At 43.2% G+C, this 19,024-nt stretch overlaps 1 protein-coding gene across 2 annotated transcripts in view; it reads right to left on the bottom strand.

The window, feature by feature from the left end:
* PYROXD1 (pyridine nucleotide-disulphide oxidoreductase domain 1) overlaps positions 1–9,483 on the bottom strand; it is a 37,246-nt gene extending 27,763 nt beyond the window's left edge. The window contains exons 1-2 of one of the 2 annotated variants that reach the window (XM_024203256.3): positions 9,388–9,483; positions 1,028–1,108 (exon numbers count right to left, since the gene is read on the bottom strand). In XM_024203256.3, the coding sequence (XP_024059024.2) occupies positions 1,028–1,108; positions 9,388–9,465 (159 nt within the window). In that variant the 5' untranslated portion in view covers positions 9,466–9,483. Of the gene's footprint in view, positions 1–493; positions 572–1,027; positions 1,109–9,387 lie in introns of those variants that run through there. The other variant, XM_024203257.3, reaches the window with a different exon arrangement.
* Positions 9,484–19,024: the final 9,541 nt, after the last annotated feature.

Raw genomic sequence — 19,024 nt, 5'->3', positions numbered from 1 at the left:
TTCCATTTTAACACTGTTTCCATTTGCTTATAACTTTGCAAATCTAAATTCACTTGGGCTGCAATGTTCCATGCTTGGCCTTAGCCTAAATTTTTTTGGAAAATTTTAGCCACAACAGTTCAGTTGTTTTTAAGAACAAGGCTAGAAAAAAATACACTGTTTTGCCCACATTAAAAAATTCTGGTGACCTTTTCTTTGAACAGATCTATGACCCATATGCTCTGAGCAGGGACTTGACATTTGGCAGGGGGTGGCCTTTGTGTAAGGGATATGTATTTTGCTGTTCCTGTGAAAATATGCCCAAATTTGGCCAAGTGATAAAAGTGAATGAAAAATCCCAGTTCATACATGTATTCAGGAGAGACATAGAGATTCACAGCTAAAATCTCTGAAGATTCCATCTTCACTGAGCATGCTTGAGTCTTTCACAGCTCCTAGTGCAGACTGGTCTAACACACGAACTGAGCATGATCCATTCTCTCACAGCACCTACCTGTGACCAGACTCTGCATAAACCATCCCCACACAGCAACTGAGTATGCTCTAGCCCAGGGCTAGGGGGTGAAGTCAGACTTTCCCTGTAATGACTGCTCCAAGCTGGCGTGCGCAGTCTCTTCTGTTGGCACCCGGGTAGTGTGGAGGATGAAGCTGTCTGATTCAAATGCAGAGGAGGTAAAAGCCAGACCAGGGGGTGGGAAAGTAGTAAATTGGAAAAGGAGTCTGGTGAGACTGGGACTGGAAGAACTCAGGGGAGAGAAACTGGGAATGGCTGGACATGGAGATTGTTACAGGGACCCAGGATGGGGGAATGGAGACCGAGATTGGGAGCTTGAGGGAAGGAAGCTAGAACAGGTCGGACAAGCAGACTGGGACTGGGAGTCAGGGAGAGAAGGGGAAAAGGGCAAGAGACTGAAACCATATGCATAAGCATTTGCGGGGTCAGGCCCTAAATTATCTCTACTGAGTAAATGCTTTAGTAACTTTTATAGACGCCTACACAAAAACAAAATTTAAGTCTCTCTCTTACCTGTTTGAAATTTGTTACTGCTTTTATAACTGGAGAAGCTGTTACTAAGAGAATATCTTCTGATGGAAATTCTGTAGCCAACTTGTAAAGAAAGAGAGAGCATGATGAGTGAACACAGCTGTCAGTGGAATTTGACTTTAAATAAGACAATAACAGTACTAAAAAAACAAAAGTTATCGTATTAAGGATTTTAGTCTTGTAAATCCCAGAGATGTAGGCAAATATTACCTCCATTTTACAGAAGGGTAAACTTGGCTTGGGTGATACAATGGAAGCGAACCTGATTCCCAGGTCCAGGGCTTTCTTTATTTACAGACATTTCCATAAGACTCACATCATGGCACGAATGCCTAACCACAAGACGACCCTTCATACCATCACACTAGCCAAACTGGGAGGTGTAAAATGACACAAACTGAGATCTGAAGAGTCTGTATGCCTGGAGTCCAATTATTAGTGGGCAGTGGTAACTCAGTTAAGATTGTATTAAAGACTTTTGACTGTAGAAAGAACAGTGAATACCTGGTATCTTTGAGTGAGTTTTATGGAAAATGGATTATAATCTTTGGCTAATTATGGATTTTTTGATGTACTGGTTATATAATTAAGCTGTTTAAAAATTCATGTTTTGGCTATTTTTGCCAGGGAGGGTCTCACTGGCTTCTGTAGTCCTCTAGAAGAAAGATACAATCACAGATATGGTTCAAATTTGCACAAATCATTGTTTCCGTAACACAGGTTCCTAGAATACGATCTTCGGGTAAGAGAATGGCAATTTTTTAAACAAAAGGACTTTAAAGTGGTAACAGCAAGTTTGTGCGTTAATCTGAAGCCACTGATTTTTAATTTGATGACAAAAATCTGTGCCACAGCAAGAATGTTGTCTGTTACAAAATGTGGGCTTGCTTACATAAGGGAAAGTTCCCTTAGCTAGGAACAAGGGGCCCAGATGTTCAGATCTCACCTCTTCTAAGTGCAATATAAATTCTCATGCAATTCACTACCTTTATTATTGACTAAGGCCAGGTAGGGTTGAAAGGGATCATTTTAAATTGTTGGATGCGAAGTAATTTTATTTTAAAAATTACTACAATTATTTAGTTTCAAGAAATAAGAAATGGTAGGCCAGGTCTTATTGCTTCTCTTACTGTCAACTCAGGGGTGTGGCTCACATTATTTAGTCACAGGTACGTTAAGGGCGCCACGAGCAAGACTAAGCAAAATAATCACCGTTATTAACCATGGCTATTTTAATATTTAAAAAAGGAAAAGAAAATATTAAACACCACAAATGACCAAACACAAATGATAAACCAGTTACTTCCGTTACAACTTCTTCTGTATGTCTCTCTGAGGAGAGCTTTTGACAGGAATTACACTTTTAAGAGTGAACAGCCTCTGGTAGTAGATACTTTTGTCTTGGTAAGATAAGACTCAAGTATATGGTTTCCCAAAATTATTGTGAATTTATTGTTTAGATACCTACAAATGTTTTATAATTTAGTCTCATGGCAGGTGGACTTGTTGGGTATTAATAAACAAACAAACAGTTTATAGTTCGCAAAACAGGCAATCCTTACTACATCCTATAAAATAAAATAAAAATTAAATCAATTAGAAAAAGCCATTAAAGGAGCTGTCTTGAGACAGGCCAATTAACCAACATTAAGAATATTAAATCACACTATTTCTTGGGCCTTGCCTACACTACAGTTTTGTTGACAAAAGTCAGCTTTCGTCGACAAAACACTGGAGGTATACATACTGAACTGCTCCTCCCGCTGATGTAACTCCCATGCTATGCTGACATAATAAAACCATCTCAACAAGCAACATAGAGCTTTTTGCGACGTAGTTAGAGCAACACAGCATCAGTGTAACTTACTTGGTTATGTCCCCCTAATTGGCCTCCAGGAAGTGTCCCACAATGCCCATCATGACCACTCTGGTCAGCAGTTTGAATTCTGCTGCCCTGAAGATACACAGATATGCACCCCTCCCCCGTTTAAAGGCCCAGGAATTTTTGAAATTCCTCTTCCTGTTTGCTTGGTGAGCACAGTTCACACAGCTGACCATGGCAGCTTTACGCAACAGATGCGCTCCTGTGTGGAACACATGGGAGCTGTTGGATCTGCTGATACATGGGGAGAGGAGGTTGTGCAGTCACAGCTTTGGACCAACTGTAGGAATTTCAATACCTACAGGCTGATTGCTATTGGCATGCAGGAGAAGGGGCACAAAAGGGACATGCAGCAGAGTCTTGCTAAAATCAAGGAGCTGACACAGGCGTACCAGAAGGCAATGGAGGCCAACCATCGCTCTGGTGCAGCGCCAAAGATATACTGCCTCTATAAGCAGCTGCACACCATCCTCAGCAGCAACCCCATCTCCACCACCAAGAGCCCTGTGGATACTTCAGGGGCACGGAGGCAGCGGCCATCAGACTCAACTCCAGTGAGAAAGTGGTGGATGAGGAGATGGAGGTGGAGGACGATGTGGAGCACAAGGCAGGGTCATCAAGTGGCACAGTGAGTCAGGACCTCTTTTCCAATCCGGAGGGGTCTAGCTAATCCCAGCACTCCGACTTTGGCGCGGAGGATGCAGGAGAGGAGAGCTCTGGTAAGTGCTCATTTTGCTTTCACACTGCATGGTGACAGGAGACTGAGCTCTCATATACTTTGTTATATGGTAGAGGTGGGATAAGGGACAAAAATTAACAACAGAGCCTGTCCATCTACGCAGTGGGGCCACAACAGAAAAATGTATTAATGTACATGGGGATGTCCCTGGAATCCTCCATAGTGATCTCTAGGAAACTTTCCTGTAGGTACTCTGCAATCCGCTGTCGAAGGTTCCTTGGCAGAGCTGTCTTGTTTCTATCCCCAGCATATGAAACTTTGCCGCGCCATCCGGCAATTATTTCTGCAGAAACCAGAGTGGCACACAGACAAGCAGCATACGGAGCCGGTCTGAAACCACATGCATGCAGGAGATGCTCCCTTGCATCCTGAATTACCCTGAGGAGTGAGATATCGGGTTTGATTACCCTAGCCTATGGAAAAGGGTACAAGAATTCGGAACAGGCTCCCTAGCCACTAATAGAAACCCCTTCGAAAATCACCCTTTGTACTTTCTTGCCCTTTCCTTTCCTCCCGCCGCGAACTCACCATAATTGGGACTCGCGGCCAACTGTGTGCTATCCAAGGAACAGTGAGAAAGAGGTGTGTGTAACTTTTGCGATTCACATCTGTGAACGCACTCACAATACTGTCTCTGTTCATTGTTCTTTTGCCTTCTGCTCATGTGCCCTCGAGAACACACTCCACCACACTGGCAGAGCGCCTCCATCAGATAAGGCGGCGAACCCAGGAGGAATAAGGAGGATATGTTTTGAGAAGTGCTGCAGTCAATAGATGTAGCACATAGTGAAACAAGAGCATGGAGGGAGACAATTAATGAAAGACTGAGACGGGATAGCCAGGAAGGGACACGGGCAGAAGCGGATGATAAATCTCCAGGACCAGACAGAGATGTTGAAGTCCCTCATTAGCCTGCAATCAGAGCAAATCCATGCCCGACTCCCCCTCCAGCCACTACAGAACTCTGGTCCAGCCCTCCCCCAACTCCCCTACTGCATTCATTGCGTGTTTCCGGTCCCTCACAGTGACCTGTGCACGCCACGCTTGGGAACTGGTTTTCCAATTAAAACTGGAATTACACCCAGCTATGAGAGCCCTAACCGCAAGAGTGTTCCTCATTTTCATGTTCCCTGTTTGTCCAAAAGTTTGTGTTTTATCCTGTTATTAAACTTGAGTCTTTGAAATAAAATGAGTCTTTATTTGTGACATACATACATCACTCAGTGCTAACACTGAAACACAGTGGCTATAGGTAGGAATATTTTCTCCTTGCAATAAATGCTCAAGAAGCAAGCACTACAGGGGTAAGTAAACATTGTCTGGCTGAATGCATCACATACAGACACAATACTGAGAATCATTGTCAAAAGCTTCTTCAAAACCTCCCTTATTCGAATAGCCTCCCATTGCGCCCTTCTAACTGCCCTTCTATCTGGCTGCTCAAAATCAGCAGCCAGTTGATCAGCCTCAGTGGCCCACCCCAAGGAAACTTTTCCCCCTTCAATTAACAAATATTTTGGAGAGTACAGCAGGCCGCAATGACCATCGGAATATTTCCCTCATTGAGGTCTAACTGGAAAAAAAGACAGGGCCAGCGACCTTTTAATTGGCCAAAGGCACATGGAATGGTCATTCGGCACCTGCTAAGCCTGTTGTTGAATTGCACCTTGCTGCTGTCTAGGTTTCCGGTGTAAGGCTTCATGAGCCACAGGAGCAAGGTGTATGGGGATCTCCAAGGATCACTATGGGCATTTTCATATCCCCCACTGGAATCTTCTGGTCTGGAAAGAAAGTCCCAGTGTGCAGCTTTCTATACAGTCCATTGTTTCGAAAGATGTGTGCATCATGCACTTTCCCTGACCACCCCGCATTGATGTCAGTGAAATGGCTCCGGTGATCCACCAGCACCTGCAAGACCATGGAGAAGTAGCCCTTTCGGTGGATGTACTCTGTCGCAAGATGGTCTGGGATATGTGTTCTATCTATCGCCCCACCGCAGTTAGGGAATCCCATTGCCTCAAAGCCATCAATTATTTCCTGGACATTACCAAGAGTCACATTCCTTCGTAGAAGGAGGAGATTAATGGCCCTGCACACTTGCATCACTGCAGCCCCCATGGTGGATTTTCCAACTCCAAACTGATTCACAACTGATCGGTAGCAATCTGGAGTTGCCAGCTTCCACACAGAGATCACCCACTTGCTTTTCCACAGTCAGAGCAGCTCTCATTCTGGTGTTCTTGAGCTGCAGTGCCGGGGCGAGCTCCGCACACAGTTCCAGAAAGGTGACTTTGCGCATCAGAAAGTTCTGCAGCCACTGCTCGTCATCCCATACATGCATCACAATGCGATCCCGCCAGTCACTGTTTGTTTCCCGATCCCAGTATCAATGGTCCACTGCGGCAAGCTGGTCCATGAATGCCAGCAGCAATCTTGAATTATTTATCTCCATGGCAGACAGCAGGGCAGGCATCACCGGCTTACTCTCTGTTTCACAGCTCATGAAATACTGCAGGGCCAGCCGCACTGTGTTCATAATACTCATCACCAGAATGGTCAGCAGCTCAGGATCCATGCTGTCAGGCACAGATGGCAAGTGCACAGTTTACAAGGGCTGTTGAAAAATGGCACAAAATGAAGCAGGAAGCCCAAGGAATGATGGGATGGAAAGAACTGCATCACAGGACGGCGAGCACATCCCCATGATGTAATCTAATCCTTTGGCAAAGTCGTAGTTAACTTTGTCTAATGAATTCATGCTGAAGTTTTGGGAAGATTTTCCTTGGGTTGGTTGGTTTCTTCAAGTCTTCTCTATTTTCTTATTTGCATGTGGCAGCTTGCTTGTGGAGATGGACAGGATGAGCTATGGAATGATTGCTGTCTAACCAGAATAGCGGATGGAAGCATCTGAGGTGCTCAGTTCAGAGTCTTTTATACCATTCTCCTTTTTTATATTTTATAAATTATAGGAAAACACATCTATTTCAGGCTCATTTAGACTCAACTTGGTTGCCGTCACTCTTTTATTAGCTTCGTGAATTCAGGGCTGGCTTAGGTGACATTTTCAGCTCCTGAATATGCACTGCTTAATAAATACGTAACATTTATTTAATTGCCTTTGTTCTTCTTGTGGCAGAAAAGATCCAGATAACTTTTAAAGTTAAAACTAACTTTCTTTTTATTCAGCCCATTTTCTGAGATAGTCTTTCAATTTTATTAGAGTTTCACAGGAAATGAAATTCTGTTTTCAAAAAGTCCAAACACTCCTGTTCTTTATACAAAAATTTTTAGTTCTTAAAACAGTCTTTTAAAATTAAATAACTCTTACAAATTCTTTAGCTTCAATAATTAAAAGATGTTGACTCTACATGATAATTTTTGGAGCAATGATTTTCTTCTCTTCCTGAGCGGGATGAGAGTTTGCATGTACATTGCCAGCAATTAATTAATTCATCATTAATATAAATATTTTACATGTAAATGGTCTCTTACATTAAAAGAGAAAGAGTAAGTTAGGAATTACTTAGACAAGATAGATGGTTTCAAATCAGCAGGGTCTGACGAAATACATCTTAGAATACTTAAGGAACTGGCTGAAGAGATCTCTGAGCCATTAACGATTATGTCTGAGAACAGGACAGGAGAGATCCCAGAGGACCAGAAAAGGGCAAATATAGTACCTACCTATAAAAAGGGGAATAAGGACAACCCAGGGAATTATAGACCAGTCAGCTTAACTTGGGTACTCAGAAAGTTAATGAAGCAAATAATCAAACAATCAGTTTGAAAGCAACTAGAAGATAATAAGAACATAAGAATGGCCATACTGGCTCAGACCAGTATCCTGTCTTCTGACAGTGGTCACTGCCAGGTGCTTCAGAGGGAATGAACTGAACATGGCAATTAGCAAGAGTCATTCTGTCTCCTGTCATCCTGTCCCAGCTCTGGCAGTCATTGACTTAGGGTCACCCAGAGAACGAATGAGTTCCACAGATTGACTGTGTGTTGTATGCGAAAGTACTTCCTTGTGTTTGTTTTAAACCTGCTGCCTATTAATTTCATTGGGTGTCGCCTTGATCTTGTGTTATATGAAGGGTTAAATAACATCTCCTTTTACACTTTCTCCATTATTTTAGACCTCTATCTTATCTCCCTTAGTCATCTCTTTTCTAAGCTGAACAGTGCCAATCTTTCTACTCTCTCCCTATATGGAAGCTGTTCCATACCCCTAATCATTTTTATTGTCCTTCTCTGAACTTTTTCCAATTCTAATATCTCTTTTTGAGATGGGGAGATCAGAACTGCACACAGTATTGAAGGTGTGGATGTACCATGGATTTATACAGTGGCATTATGATATTTTCTGTCTTATTTTCTAACCCTTTCCTAATGGTAACCTTGTTTTTTTGACTGCTGCTGCAAAATGAGCAGATGTTTTCAGAGAGGTGATAAGTAACAGTCAACCTGGATTTGTCAATAACAAATCACGTCAAACCAACCTACTATCCTTCTTTGAGATGGTAACAAGCCTTGCAGATGGGAGAAAGCTGTAGATATTATATAGCTCAACTTTAGTAAGGGTTTTGATACTGTCTCACATGATGTTCTGATAAACAAACTAGGGAAATATAGCCTAAATAAGCCTATAATAAGGTGGGTGCACAACTGGTTGGAATACCATACTCAGAAAGTAGTTATCAATGGTTCAGAGTCAAGCTGGAGGGGCATATGGAGTGGTGTCCTGCAGGGCCCTGTCCTGGATCCTGCACTATTCAATATATTCATAAATGATTTGGATAATGGCAGAGAGAGTACATTTATAAAGTTTGTGTACAATACCAAGCTGGGAGGGGTTGCAAGCGCTTTTGAGGACAGGATTAGAATTTAAAATAATTTTGACAAACTGGAAAAATGGTCTGAAATAAATAGGATGAAATATGGTAAGGACAAATTCGAAGTACTACATTTAGAGAGGAATAATCAATTACACAAGTACAAAATAGGAAATGACTGCTAAGGAGGAGTACTGCAGAAAAGGATCTGGGGGCTATAGTGGATCATAAAATTAATATGAGTCAATAATGGAACACTGTAGCAAAAAAGCAAACATTTTGGGACATAAGTGTGGGGACAATATGAACAGCTGTGGGGGTGCACAGGTGAGAGGGGCTGTGTGCATGGCTGAAGGGGGTGCACAGATGGGCAGTGTGGACACACAGCTGTGGGGGATGCACATATGGGCTGTGCACCGCTGTGGGGGGGCTGTGCCACACAGGTGGGTGGGAGGATATGCACAACAGTGGGGAGTTGCACAGTGCAGGGGGGCTATATGCATAGCTGTGGGGTCTGAGCACTGGTGACGGAGGCTGTGTGCACAGCTGAGGGGGGTGCACAGGGGAAGAGATGTGTACCGGGGAGAGGGGCTGTATGCACGGCTGTGTGGGGGTGCACAGGGGAAAGGGGCTGTGTGCACGGCCGAGGGATGCACAGGTCAGGGTGGGACTGGAAGTGCCCTGGTGGACCCGACAGCTCAGCGAGCTGCAATGGGGGCTGAGATTTTATTATAGTGCAAACCGGGAGCTCTCCCCGCCCGTCCCGTGTTCCCCGGCGCCCGCAGGGGAAGAGGCGGGGTGTCGCGCGCGCCCCACTCACTGGGCGGTTGGGGACCGGCGGGAAGCGGTGGGTGTCGCGCGCGCGTGGGGCGGGAGGGGCGGTACCTACCCGCTCGGCGCAGGTGACTCCCGCAATCCCCCCTCCCACCACCACAAACCGGCTCCGCGCGGGGAGGGGAGCCGCCATCTCGACGCCTGGACCTGGCAACAGCAGAGGGTGGAAGGAGCTCTGGCTACGGTGCGCGGCGGAGCTCAAACCTCTGCCCTTCGCGTTTGCGGTGCCACCTGCCCAATACCTCCGCACACGTGACGCAAATGGCAGCTTGGCCGCGGAGCCCGCTGCTGGGGGCAGGATCAGGCCTTGAGCGAGGGCCGGGCCTCGGGGCTGAAGTCTGCTGAATCCTGCCCCGGGCAGCCATCAGGGGTGAGGCTCCCGTTGTGTGCAATGGGGGGCAGGGTGACAACAATAGTGTCAACCCCGGGAGTTAAAAAAATACCCATGAGTCACCCCCCGCCCCCAAATCCCGAGATGTAACCCCCCCCCAGTGTATCTAAATGTGGGGCCTTTGCCTTCTGGTTTTCAACCCACTAAAGCTCCGGTGTCCTCCACAGGCTTGAGCACGTGAAAGAAAGAAAAGCGGAGAGACTTGTGCACTCACAGGACCCCAGGGATATTAAAGAAAGAAAAGGGGCCTCTAAGGAAAATACCAACTATAATGAGACTTGTGATCAAACCACAAGAAATAGCAACCGGCTGGGTTGTCTGTAACTCGCCTGACAAAGTAGCTTGCCCCTCTTGTATCTCCCGATTGAGTGAAAATGTTGATGTGACACAAAAGCACTGCTTAAAAAGCTGCCACGCAGCGTCACTGCTGCCCATACTATGGAAAACCATGTCTCTGTTATTGACATTTTGGTCTCTACAGGAAACTAACTGATACCCTCCTAATTGTGTTTGTCATCTTGATACTACTGGACTCAGCTTCCCTGTCAGTCAGCAAAATCCAGCCACGCTATGTAACCATTGTGCTATGTGTAGAAGAGACACTGAATAAATCATGTTTGCCCCATTTTGTCAAGAGAGCTTTAAAGGACCCTGTAATAAATAAATAAGGCTGAAGTTGATGAATAATAAATATACATTTAGGTCCTGTCTACACCTTAATACCTCATCAAAAAATTGATCATCTGATCTGGGCTCAGTCCAGGAATAAGGCTGCTGCAGCATGCCTGAGGGCTGAGTCACTACAGGCTCTGCTGGAGGGATAAATCAGAGCACCTGAGTGAGCAACCCTGGTCTTGCTGTGGGTTTGCCTCGCCTAGTGCTACTGTTGGTGTCATTAGGCATAACCCTAGGTAACTCGGGAGGGTGGAAGACCACGAGTGTCGATGAAGCCTTCCTGCACTAGGCCTAAATGAACCAAAGTCCTTCCATGTTTAAACTCTAATTGACCTCAAAAGCCAGATGCAGAAATTGGAATGTGTAACAGCCAGTTATCAGGTGCAGCACCGCTCATACCGGTGCCAAGCGGTAATAATGAGGCCTGCATACTTCTGGCTGAAAGGCAAAATAAATCAAAGGAAAGGGACAAGATAATAATTCAAAGAGAAGTTACTAACAAGCTGGACTTATAGCCGCCAAGATGATTTAACTGCTTAAATGTAATTGCTTGCTACTTGCTTAATGTAAACTATTATAGGAGGAAGGGGGGGAAAGGGGGAAGGGGGGGAAGAAGGGAAAAGCTTAGCTGCAAAATGTATAAAAAGAGAAAAGCTGCTTATGATGGTGTGCTTGATCTGAGACGTGCCAGTCTCCTTGCACCGCTTTGAGATCTCAAATAAACTTTGATTGCTTCTCCACCCTGGTGTGTTCATTGGCGCGAAGCACACCGGGCAACGAACCCCGCTGTTGCTTTCCTCGGGCACTCTGTGCCGGCAACACTACTAAATATACAATTTAGTACATTATGTACTTCTAAGAAGAAATGGCCATAAATAGCCAGAGAGTGATCTTGTGTTTTCAAGAGAACATATTTTGTGTTTATCTACACTAGGCTAGCACCTTCAAAATCGTAATTCACGAGGTCTTTGTTCTAAGGAAACTCTTGTTTGATTATTTAAAACTGGAGGCAGACATCCTGTTTACATCTCTCTCAGGCCTGGATTACACTTAAAAATTAGATACGGTGCTTAGGGCTGTGAAAAATGTTGTGCTCTGAGCGCTATACATAGGTCGACTTAACCCCCACTGTCGACGCAGATAGGTTGATAGAAGAATAATTCCATCAATCTAGCTACTGACTTTCAGAAAGGTGGATTAACTAAATTGACAAAAAAACCTCTTCCATCGATATAGGAAGTGTCTACCCTACAGTAGCGAATATATAGCACATTAGCTGTGCTGCTGTAGTGCTTGTAGTGTAGATATGCAGTGGGGTTTGTCTTCACTAGAAAATTAGCTTGTGTTGGAACATGACTTTGAAGTGTCATGTTAATGAACATGACATTAAATATGACTTTGTACTCAGTGTTGATGGGGCAAGTCATGACACTGTGCCAGCTGATCATGACTAGTCCTACTGTAACTATAGGTTTAATTACAAACAGCTGATAGGATACAGTTTGTCCCTGTCTACACCGACAGCAAGTTTTGTTTAACATCACGTTAGTTGACGTGACTCTTTAAGATTAGTCATGTTCTAACACAAGCACCTTCCTTAGGATCTGTCTAGACTAGGAAAAATGGTGTTGGTTTGTTTTTTAAAATCAAGTTAGCTAATACAAGTTAACTAATATTATTTGACACTCCACTTAGAACCTACTGTAAATACAGTTTAACACCTTTAAAATCATGTTAGCTGTTGTACCCATCTGAGATTACATGTCGTGCAAGTGGTTCCACGTGGGTGTAAGTGTCTGCTCACTGCATCACATTGCAGGATTGGAATTTACATTTGTAAAGTGCTTTGGGATCTTAGCAGATACAATGTGCTATAAATGTTTGATATAAAATACTTATTACTACTCTTTAGTGACTAGACTAGCTGGCTCTGACAGTTACTTGGTCTTTCCTAGACTAGAATAAAAAGTATATTATTAGAACGTGAATGTGTTTTAACATGTTTGAAAAGTCTAGTATAGACAAGGCACATCGCCTTTAACATGTGATTAGACAGTTGAGTTAAAGCCTACAGGGAAGCCTCGGTTTTAATTCGACCAGCTCAATATGTATTAAAATATACACTGCCTTGTCTACAGTAAACTTTTCAAATGTGTTAGTACATGCATAGGTGCTGTGTGCTGAGCACCCACTGGCAGCCATCTCCCCTCTCACAGCACCTCCCAGCCACCGGCACCCTGCCAAACCTCACCTTCCCCTCCCTCCCAGCACCTCCCCCCCACCACAGATCAGCTGTTCCACAGCATGCAGGAGACTCTAGGGGAGAAGGGAGAGCAGCAAGAGCCGGTCGCGCTCAGGGGAGGGTGCAGAACGGGGGCGGGAAAAGGTGGGGGCAGGGTGGGGATTTGGAGGAAGGGTTAGAATGGGAGTGGGGCCTGGGGTAGAGCCAATGGGGTTGAGCATCCCCTGGCACATTAGAAAGTTGGTGCTTCTGAGTTCATGTAATAACTAACATGTTCTAACATCTACCTTTAAATCCTAGTCTAGACTAGACCCCTTCCCAAACAGATTTCCTGTGAGAAATACCAATGACATGCATTTCATCACGCAGATGCTGAAAATATCTAGCGACTGATGCATTTTCAGACATCCCTAATGATATCAGGAAATCACTCTTGGTCTTGGAAGCAGTGACTACTTGCTGATCGTTAGTAATAAATATTTTTTGTTTTGACTTTGTCTTTTTTAAGAAGTAACATTTTTTTCCAGTGCTGAAGGTAATTTCGCCATCCAGACAATTGCTGGCCATTTTGGTCATAAACTAAATGCTGTCTTCCATACACAGTCTGTCCTACAGTAATTACCTGAATAAATGACCTAACCTAAATAATGCAAGAAATTGGATAGGCTTGTGTCATCAGATATAAATACACTCCCCATATTTTTATCATTGGCATATGACAGCAAGATGAAAAGAAATTTTCTTTTCTCTTTTAACTTGACGTATTTGCTCCTGCATGTTAACTGTTTCATTACTGTCACCATTTACAAAATTGGTTGAATAAAGACTTTACTAAATACTTTGGACCAAAATCATATCTGGTGAAAATGGGTTCAAGACCATGGGCATCAATGGACTTGCACACACTCACACTATATCTGAATCTGGCCCCTAATCAGCAGCAACCACGAAAGATAAATGTAGCTCTGTGAACATATTTCCATATTAATAATACTTGGGGGGGGGGATAGCTCAGTGTTTTGAGTATTGGCCTGCTAAACCCCAAATTGTGAGTTCAATCCTTGAGGGGGCTATTTAGGGATCTGGAGCAAAATCAGTACTTGGTCCTGCTAGTGAAGGTAGGGGGCTGGACTTGATGACCTTTCAGTTCTATAAGATAGGTATTATTTATAAAAATATTTAAAAACAATTATTTAAAGAATGTCATGAGTTTAGCTTCAGTCTCAGCATTGATTGTAAACAGAAATTCACTGTACCACCCCACCCAGGCACATAGGATGTAGAGGGTGTGGTGCCAGAAGAGTAAACTGCATCCAGTAAAGAGGTGCAGCAGCAGATGAATTCTCCACCTGTCCTGAGGAGCTCTGGAAGGCACTCTGCCTCACAGTACTCCCTGGGGTAGAGTGTCAGTGCACCACCTTCAGTGAAGGGCTTTGCCTAACAGGCATGATCTAACCATAAGAGTGAAATGTAATAGCCCTATTCAGAGAGGGCCAAATCCTGGCTTTAGTGAACAGATTAATTGGGAGGTGAACTGGGGAGATCTACAAGGGAAATGGGGAGGTTTTGTGTCCTTAGTTTGAAGGAAGGAATGACTAGCAGATACATATAGTCACAGATGATCCACTAGCCCTGCTCCAACCCTGCACCGTCTACTAAAATGCCTCTACAGTGAACCTCTGGAGAACACAGCTACATGATACAAGGTAGTCCACATCCCTTGCATGGGGTTCTGAAATCTTGGATCCCTTCCCCATACTTGCTGTAGTAGTAGTAAGGCACTTCATCTGGGTCAGGGCCCTCCATGGCTGAGGAGGAGACAGCAACATTCATCCAGTAATATGAGTAATGCACCACTCATGAATCTATAAAGTAAGGTTCCAGGATTGTCACTCTGTCTGTGTGTCACTCTGAAGCCTAGAATGTCTGTTGAGTCAGTGTGAAGTGATGGACACACCTACAAGCATGGTTGAGAGCTCTTTTTGTCTAGAATATCACCAGGTTCAATCATCATTGCAATTTATGGTCTGTTGCGATCCAATTTTTAAGTTCTCAGCCATTTTCAGCTTTTTTACACTTTACAAATTAGCCCTGTGTGACATCACAGTCTTTCAGCTAATAATGAATTAATCTCCAGCTCATGACAATAAAACTGCTATAGCACCATACACTATCATTAATTTCTCTCTCTTCCTTTCCTCAGGCAGGTAGAGAGATTGTTCAGAGAGTGAAAGCAGTGGTAAAAAGGGATCTTCCACCCATTGTGGAATGATAAAGAAGAGGAACAGGACATTTCTTTGTATTTTAGGACTCTTTGGAAGTGGGCCAGAGAAGTGATAAGGGCATTAAAACAGCATAAAATGTTACATATGCTGAGGTTCCAAGAAGAAATCCCTTGTCAGTTAATACTTGGATCACCTAAAGGACAGAGGATGTAATATTATCAAGATGGCTAATGTGAATGACTTTTAAAAATATGAACTTGCTTCTGGCTATTTATTAGTCTGCCTGGAATTTAAAATAGACTAGTTTGCTGTACTGTAATTTCAATGCTCTGTTAAACTCTTTAAATGTTTTAGCTTGTTTTGATATGTCCTGAAACATAATAACCAGTGACTGGTGCATTTGGTTCTTTGTTTTCAAGAAGATTACCCCTCTGAGTTTTTTTGCTAGGAAATATCTGTGTGATGGATATTATAATTTTGCTTGACACATTGGACTTGCAAAGAAATTAACAGATAGATAATTAAACACCAGCCAAACGAATGTTTCATGTTGTCATAATCATTTTGTTAGCTGCAAGTAAAGCAATTAGCAAACAAGATTCCATGATTGATGGGTGAAAACAACTTGTCCAGATTCTGATCTCATTTACATAGGTGTAAATATAGATTACTTTCAAGAAAACAATGGAGTTACTCTTGATTTGCCCTAGTGACGCTGTAATTCATCCTTTAACCTCAATTTTATTTTATTTTAAGTAAGAAGACTGAAAAATGTAAGCCTCGATTCTGTCATCCTTACCCATGTTAAACAGTATCTTTCTCCATGAGTACATCCATTAAAAGTGGCAAAATCTGTTCATCAGTCATTTAGGGATTGTTTGTGCCATTTAGGCACAAGTCTGCTTTGGGGGTGGTACAGAGCTTCACTGCCTTAGAGGAAGCACCCAGGAGACTTTTCGCCATAGGGAGCCATCATTCCTCCTGCAGCTTCCCTGTTGAGCAGGAGAAGCCTGTGTGACAACAATCATCTTGGCTGATACACCAGGGAACATACACTCACTAGTAGTTTAGACATGCACATTGCTACTACCCCTTTATGAGGTGCAACATGCTCCCCTCACCTGGGTGGCTGGTAGCTCTGTTGGCTTGCATCTGGGGGTGGAGTCATGACTTTGCCTACTCACTATCCCATTGTCATGCACCTCTGGGGCAGTTGTGAGAGCAGGAGAAACTCCTTACACCTTTTAATGTTCACCTGTCTAAAAGTTAAGGAAGAATCTGGCCATTAGTATTTTTAATCATCCGTCACAGGCCAATCCTTCTGGATTCTTAGGTATTTTTGCTGCTCACCAAGTTGTCAACATCTACCCAGAACCAAATGCAGAGTTCTTGTATCAACAGGTGGGGGAACTTGATGGGGCTGGTAGTGAAAGGGGGACAGTCCCAGCATCAAGGGTGGTAGACACTTGCCAAGGGACAATAGGTAGCTCTTCCCCCTCGGAGTCTCGGGCACCCATTGGCCAGGTGGGGGAGAGAGGTGCTGATTGGCCAGCATTCCCCAGCTCCCAGGATTTAACTTGGTCTGGTAGCTATGTGGCACCTCTTTTGGCTCCATTCCCCACCCTGCAGCAAAGAGAACTGAGTCCTGGGGGGCAGGCTGAAGAGAGTTTACCCCATGCTATGGGTTATATGGAAAGGAACCTTGTAAGCCTGGTGCTAGTTATAGGTTATATGGCAAGGAGCCCTATAACTCCCGCACTGGAACCAATTAAATGCCTGGCATAGGAGAGTGTGGGTGATGGATGAATAAAGTCCCTCCCCCATGTTAAAGTTTAATGAAAGTTGTGGCCGGTGGCTTAATTCCATGTATGTGTCTGTCCTCATTTTGCCGCTGTGTCTACATAAAGTTGAATCGGGCAATCTAAGCTATTTTTCCATTCTTGGAGTTGGATGTAATACTCTCCTGTCATTCTCATTCCATGATTTGTGTGGTTAAGCTTTCCTTTCATCTGAAACGTTCTGAAGTAGAGATGACATCATTTATCATTGCACAGAGAAGCACTCTGACAGTTCTATTTTCATCAGACTCATCATCGGACCACAGTGGTGTCACTTCATGTTAATTGTGCCTGTCCATGACAGTCCAAATTAGTTCTGCTGGTAAAATTTACAGTATTGGGGGTTCTGACATTGTTCTGTTTGCCAGCCATTGTCTTCTATTTGTCACTCTTTCTATACATGGATGGAGCGTGATTGCTGTGTAGCAGCAAGGCCTCAACCATGTCAAGCAAGGGGCCATCTGAGCAAATTGACTGGCTTGTAATTCAGCTTGGGGAAGTGATTTGCTTTCAGGAAACAACATTTTTATTTCTTTTCATTTTATATAGCTTTGGTTTCTATGTGCGTTCCTCCCCCCCCCCCATTGTCATCTAGATTGTAAGTGTCATCCCTCCTGATGGCTTCCTATTGATCTGGGCACTTAGAAGTCATGCTTTCAGAACAAATAGTCTGTCTGAACTAGTTTCCAAAAATTCTGTTCTCTTTAAAGCATCTAGAAATACTTTAGTTTGAGGATGGATAAATTATAAACAATTGAACAAGCCCTCCTTGTGGGCCCAATCCTGCTCATTGGAAGTGGAGAGCATGCCGCGTTTCACCTTTGGAGATGAAGTTGATTTTTTAAGAAAATGTTTTGTTTAATTGTATTGCTCCTGAGAGGTGGTAAATTAAATGTCGTGGAAACTAAAAAATGTCTATTCACAGAACAGGTAAGGCATGGGTAGCAGCAGCACATGCTTCACCACACTAACCTGCCAATGTGCCTTACCTCTGACCTAGAATAACCGCTTCTTCAGTCTTCATGACCATTTAGTAGAGCTATGCAAGAATCAGAATTTCCATCCCACAGGAAATTTCAATAGTTCAACATTCGTTTTTGCCCCAATTTGTGAAGAAAAGTTGAAATAGCAAAACATTTTCATGTAGCAAAAAGTTCTGAAAAATTTCAATTTGGAGCTATCAAAATGATTTGTTTCAACATTTTCCATTGAAATGAAACATTCCGACATTCCCTAAATTAAAACATTTCATTTGGGTGTGTTGAACCAAATCAAATTTTTTAATTTCCAGTCAGTTAGATATTAAGCTGTATGTTCCAAAGGTACCTCAGAGCCACATGGGAGTTGTTGTTCAAATGCCTCATTCCCTCATTCTTCCCTATAAGCCAGGCTTCCTGGCAGAATTACATTTTCGATGATTTCACTACAGACTGTTTTACTTCCATGATGCACCATGTGGCTTGGTCAGAAGGGAGGCTGTAATGCATCATGGGAGATGTAGGCAGGCCAAAGAGCCTGGTTCATACAGGCATGAAGGCACCTGAACTACAACTTCCCATGAGGCACTGCAGCACCTTAGGCAGATGCCGCTTAATGTCAGACTGACTGTAAATTAAAAAAAATTATTTGCCTCAACACACCAGAGTGGAATGTTTTGATTAGATTTTCCTAATGGAAAATTTAAGTAAATAAATATAAAAAAATAATAAAAATCAGTAAAATCTGTATGCAGAAAATGTCAGTTTTTCAGAAACTGCATTTTCCATAAAGAAGTCATATTGACAGAAAATTCCCAACCAGCTCTACCATTGGCTTCTCTGCTGAGATCATGAACAAAGATACCCGTTGTCCACCTACCTTTGGATTGAGACCCTTAATTCATTTTATAATGACTGACTCACTAATGATCTGGAGGAGGAAATAAATTCCATATTATTTAATTTTGCAGATGATGCTAAATTGGGAGGAGCTGCAAACATCAGATTTTTATAATCCAGCCACAGCTAACTTTCCTAATAACACTCTATGACCCCATGTTGGTATGGACAGCCAGCTTTGAGGCATGACCACATCCATAAAATGGACAGGCTGTAAACTGTTCATCGGAGATTTGAACCTACATGTATAAGTACCCTCTGGTTATATATAAAATCAAGATTTACCTTTGCATTTATTAGTTTGGTTTTCTTCTAGAAGTATCTCATCAAGGGAGATATGGTAAGAAAAAGACTTTGATGTCTGTTAACTGCATATTTTTTACTAGTTATAGTTTAAAAAGCAACCAGCCTTTTGATTCTCTCTCTCCAAGCCTGTCACGTTGC

This window comes from Terrapene carolina, unplaced genomic scaffold (assembly GCF_002925995.2).
Source record: "Terrapene carolina triunguis isolate 2854851 unplaced genomic scaffold, T_m_triunguis-2.0 Scaffold112, whole genome shotgun sequence".
Classification (NCBI taxonomy): Eukaryota; Metazoa; Chordata; order Testudines; family Emydidae; genus Terrapene; species Terrapene triunguis.
Note: the sequence above shows the minus strand (reverse complement) of the source record. Positions and strands in the feature narration are given on the sequence as shown.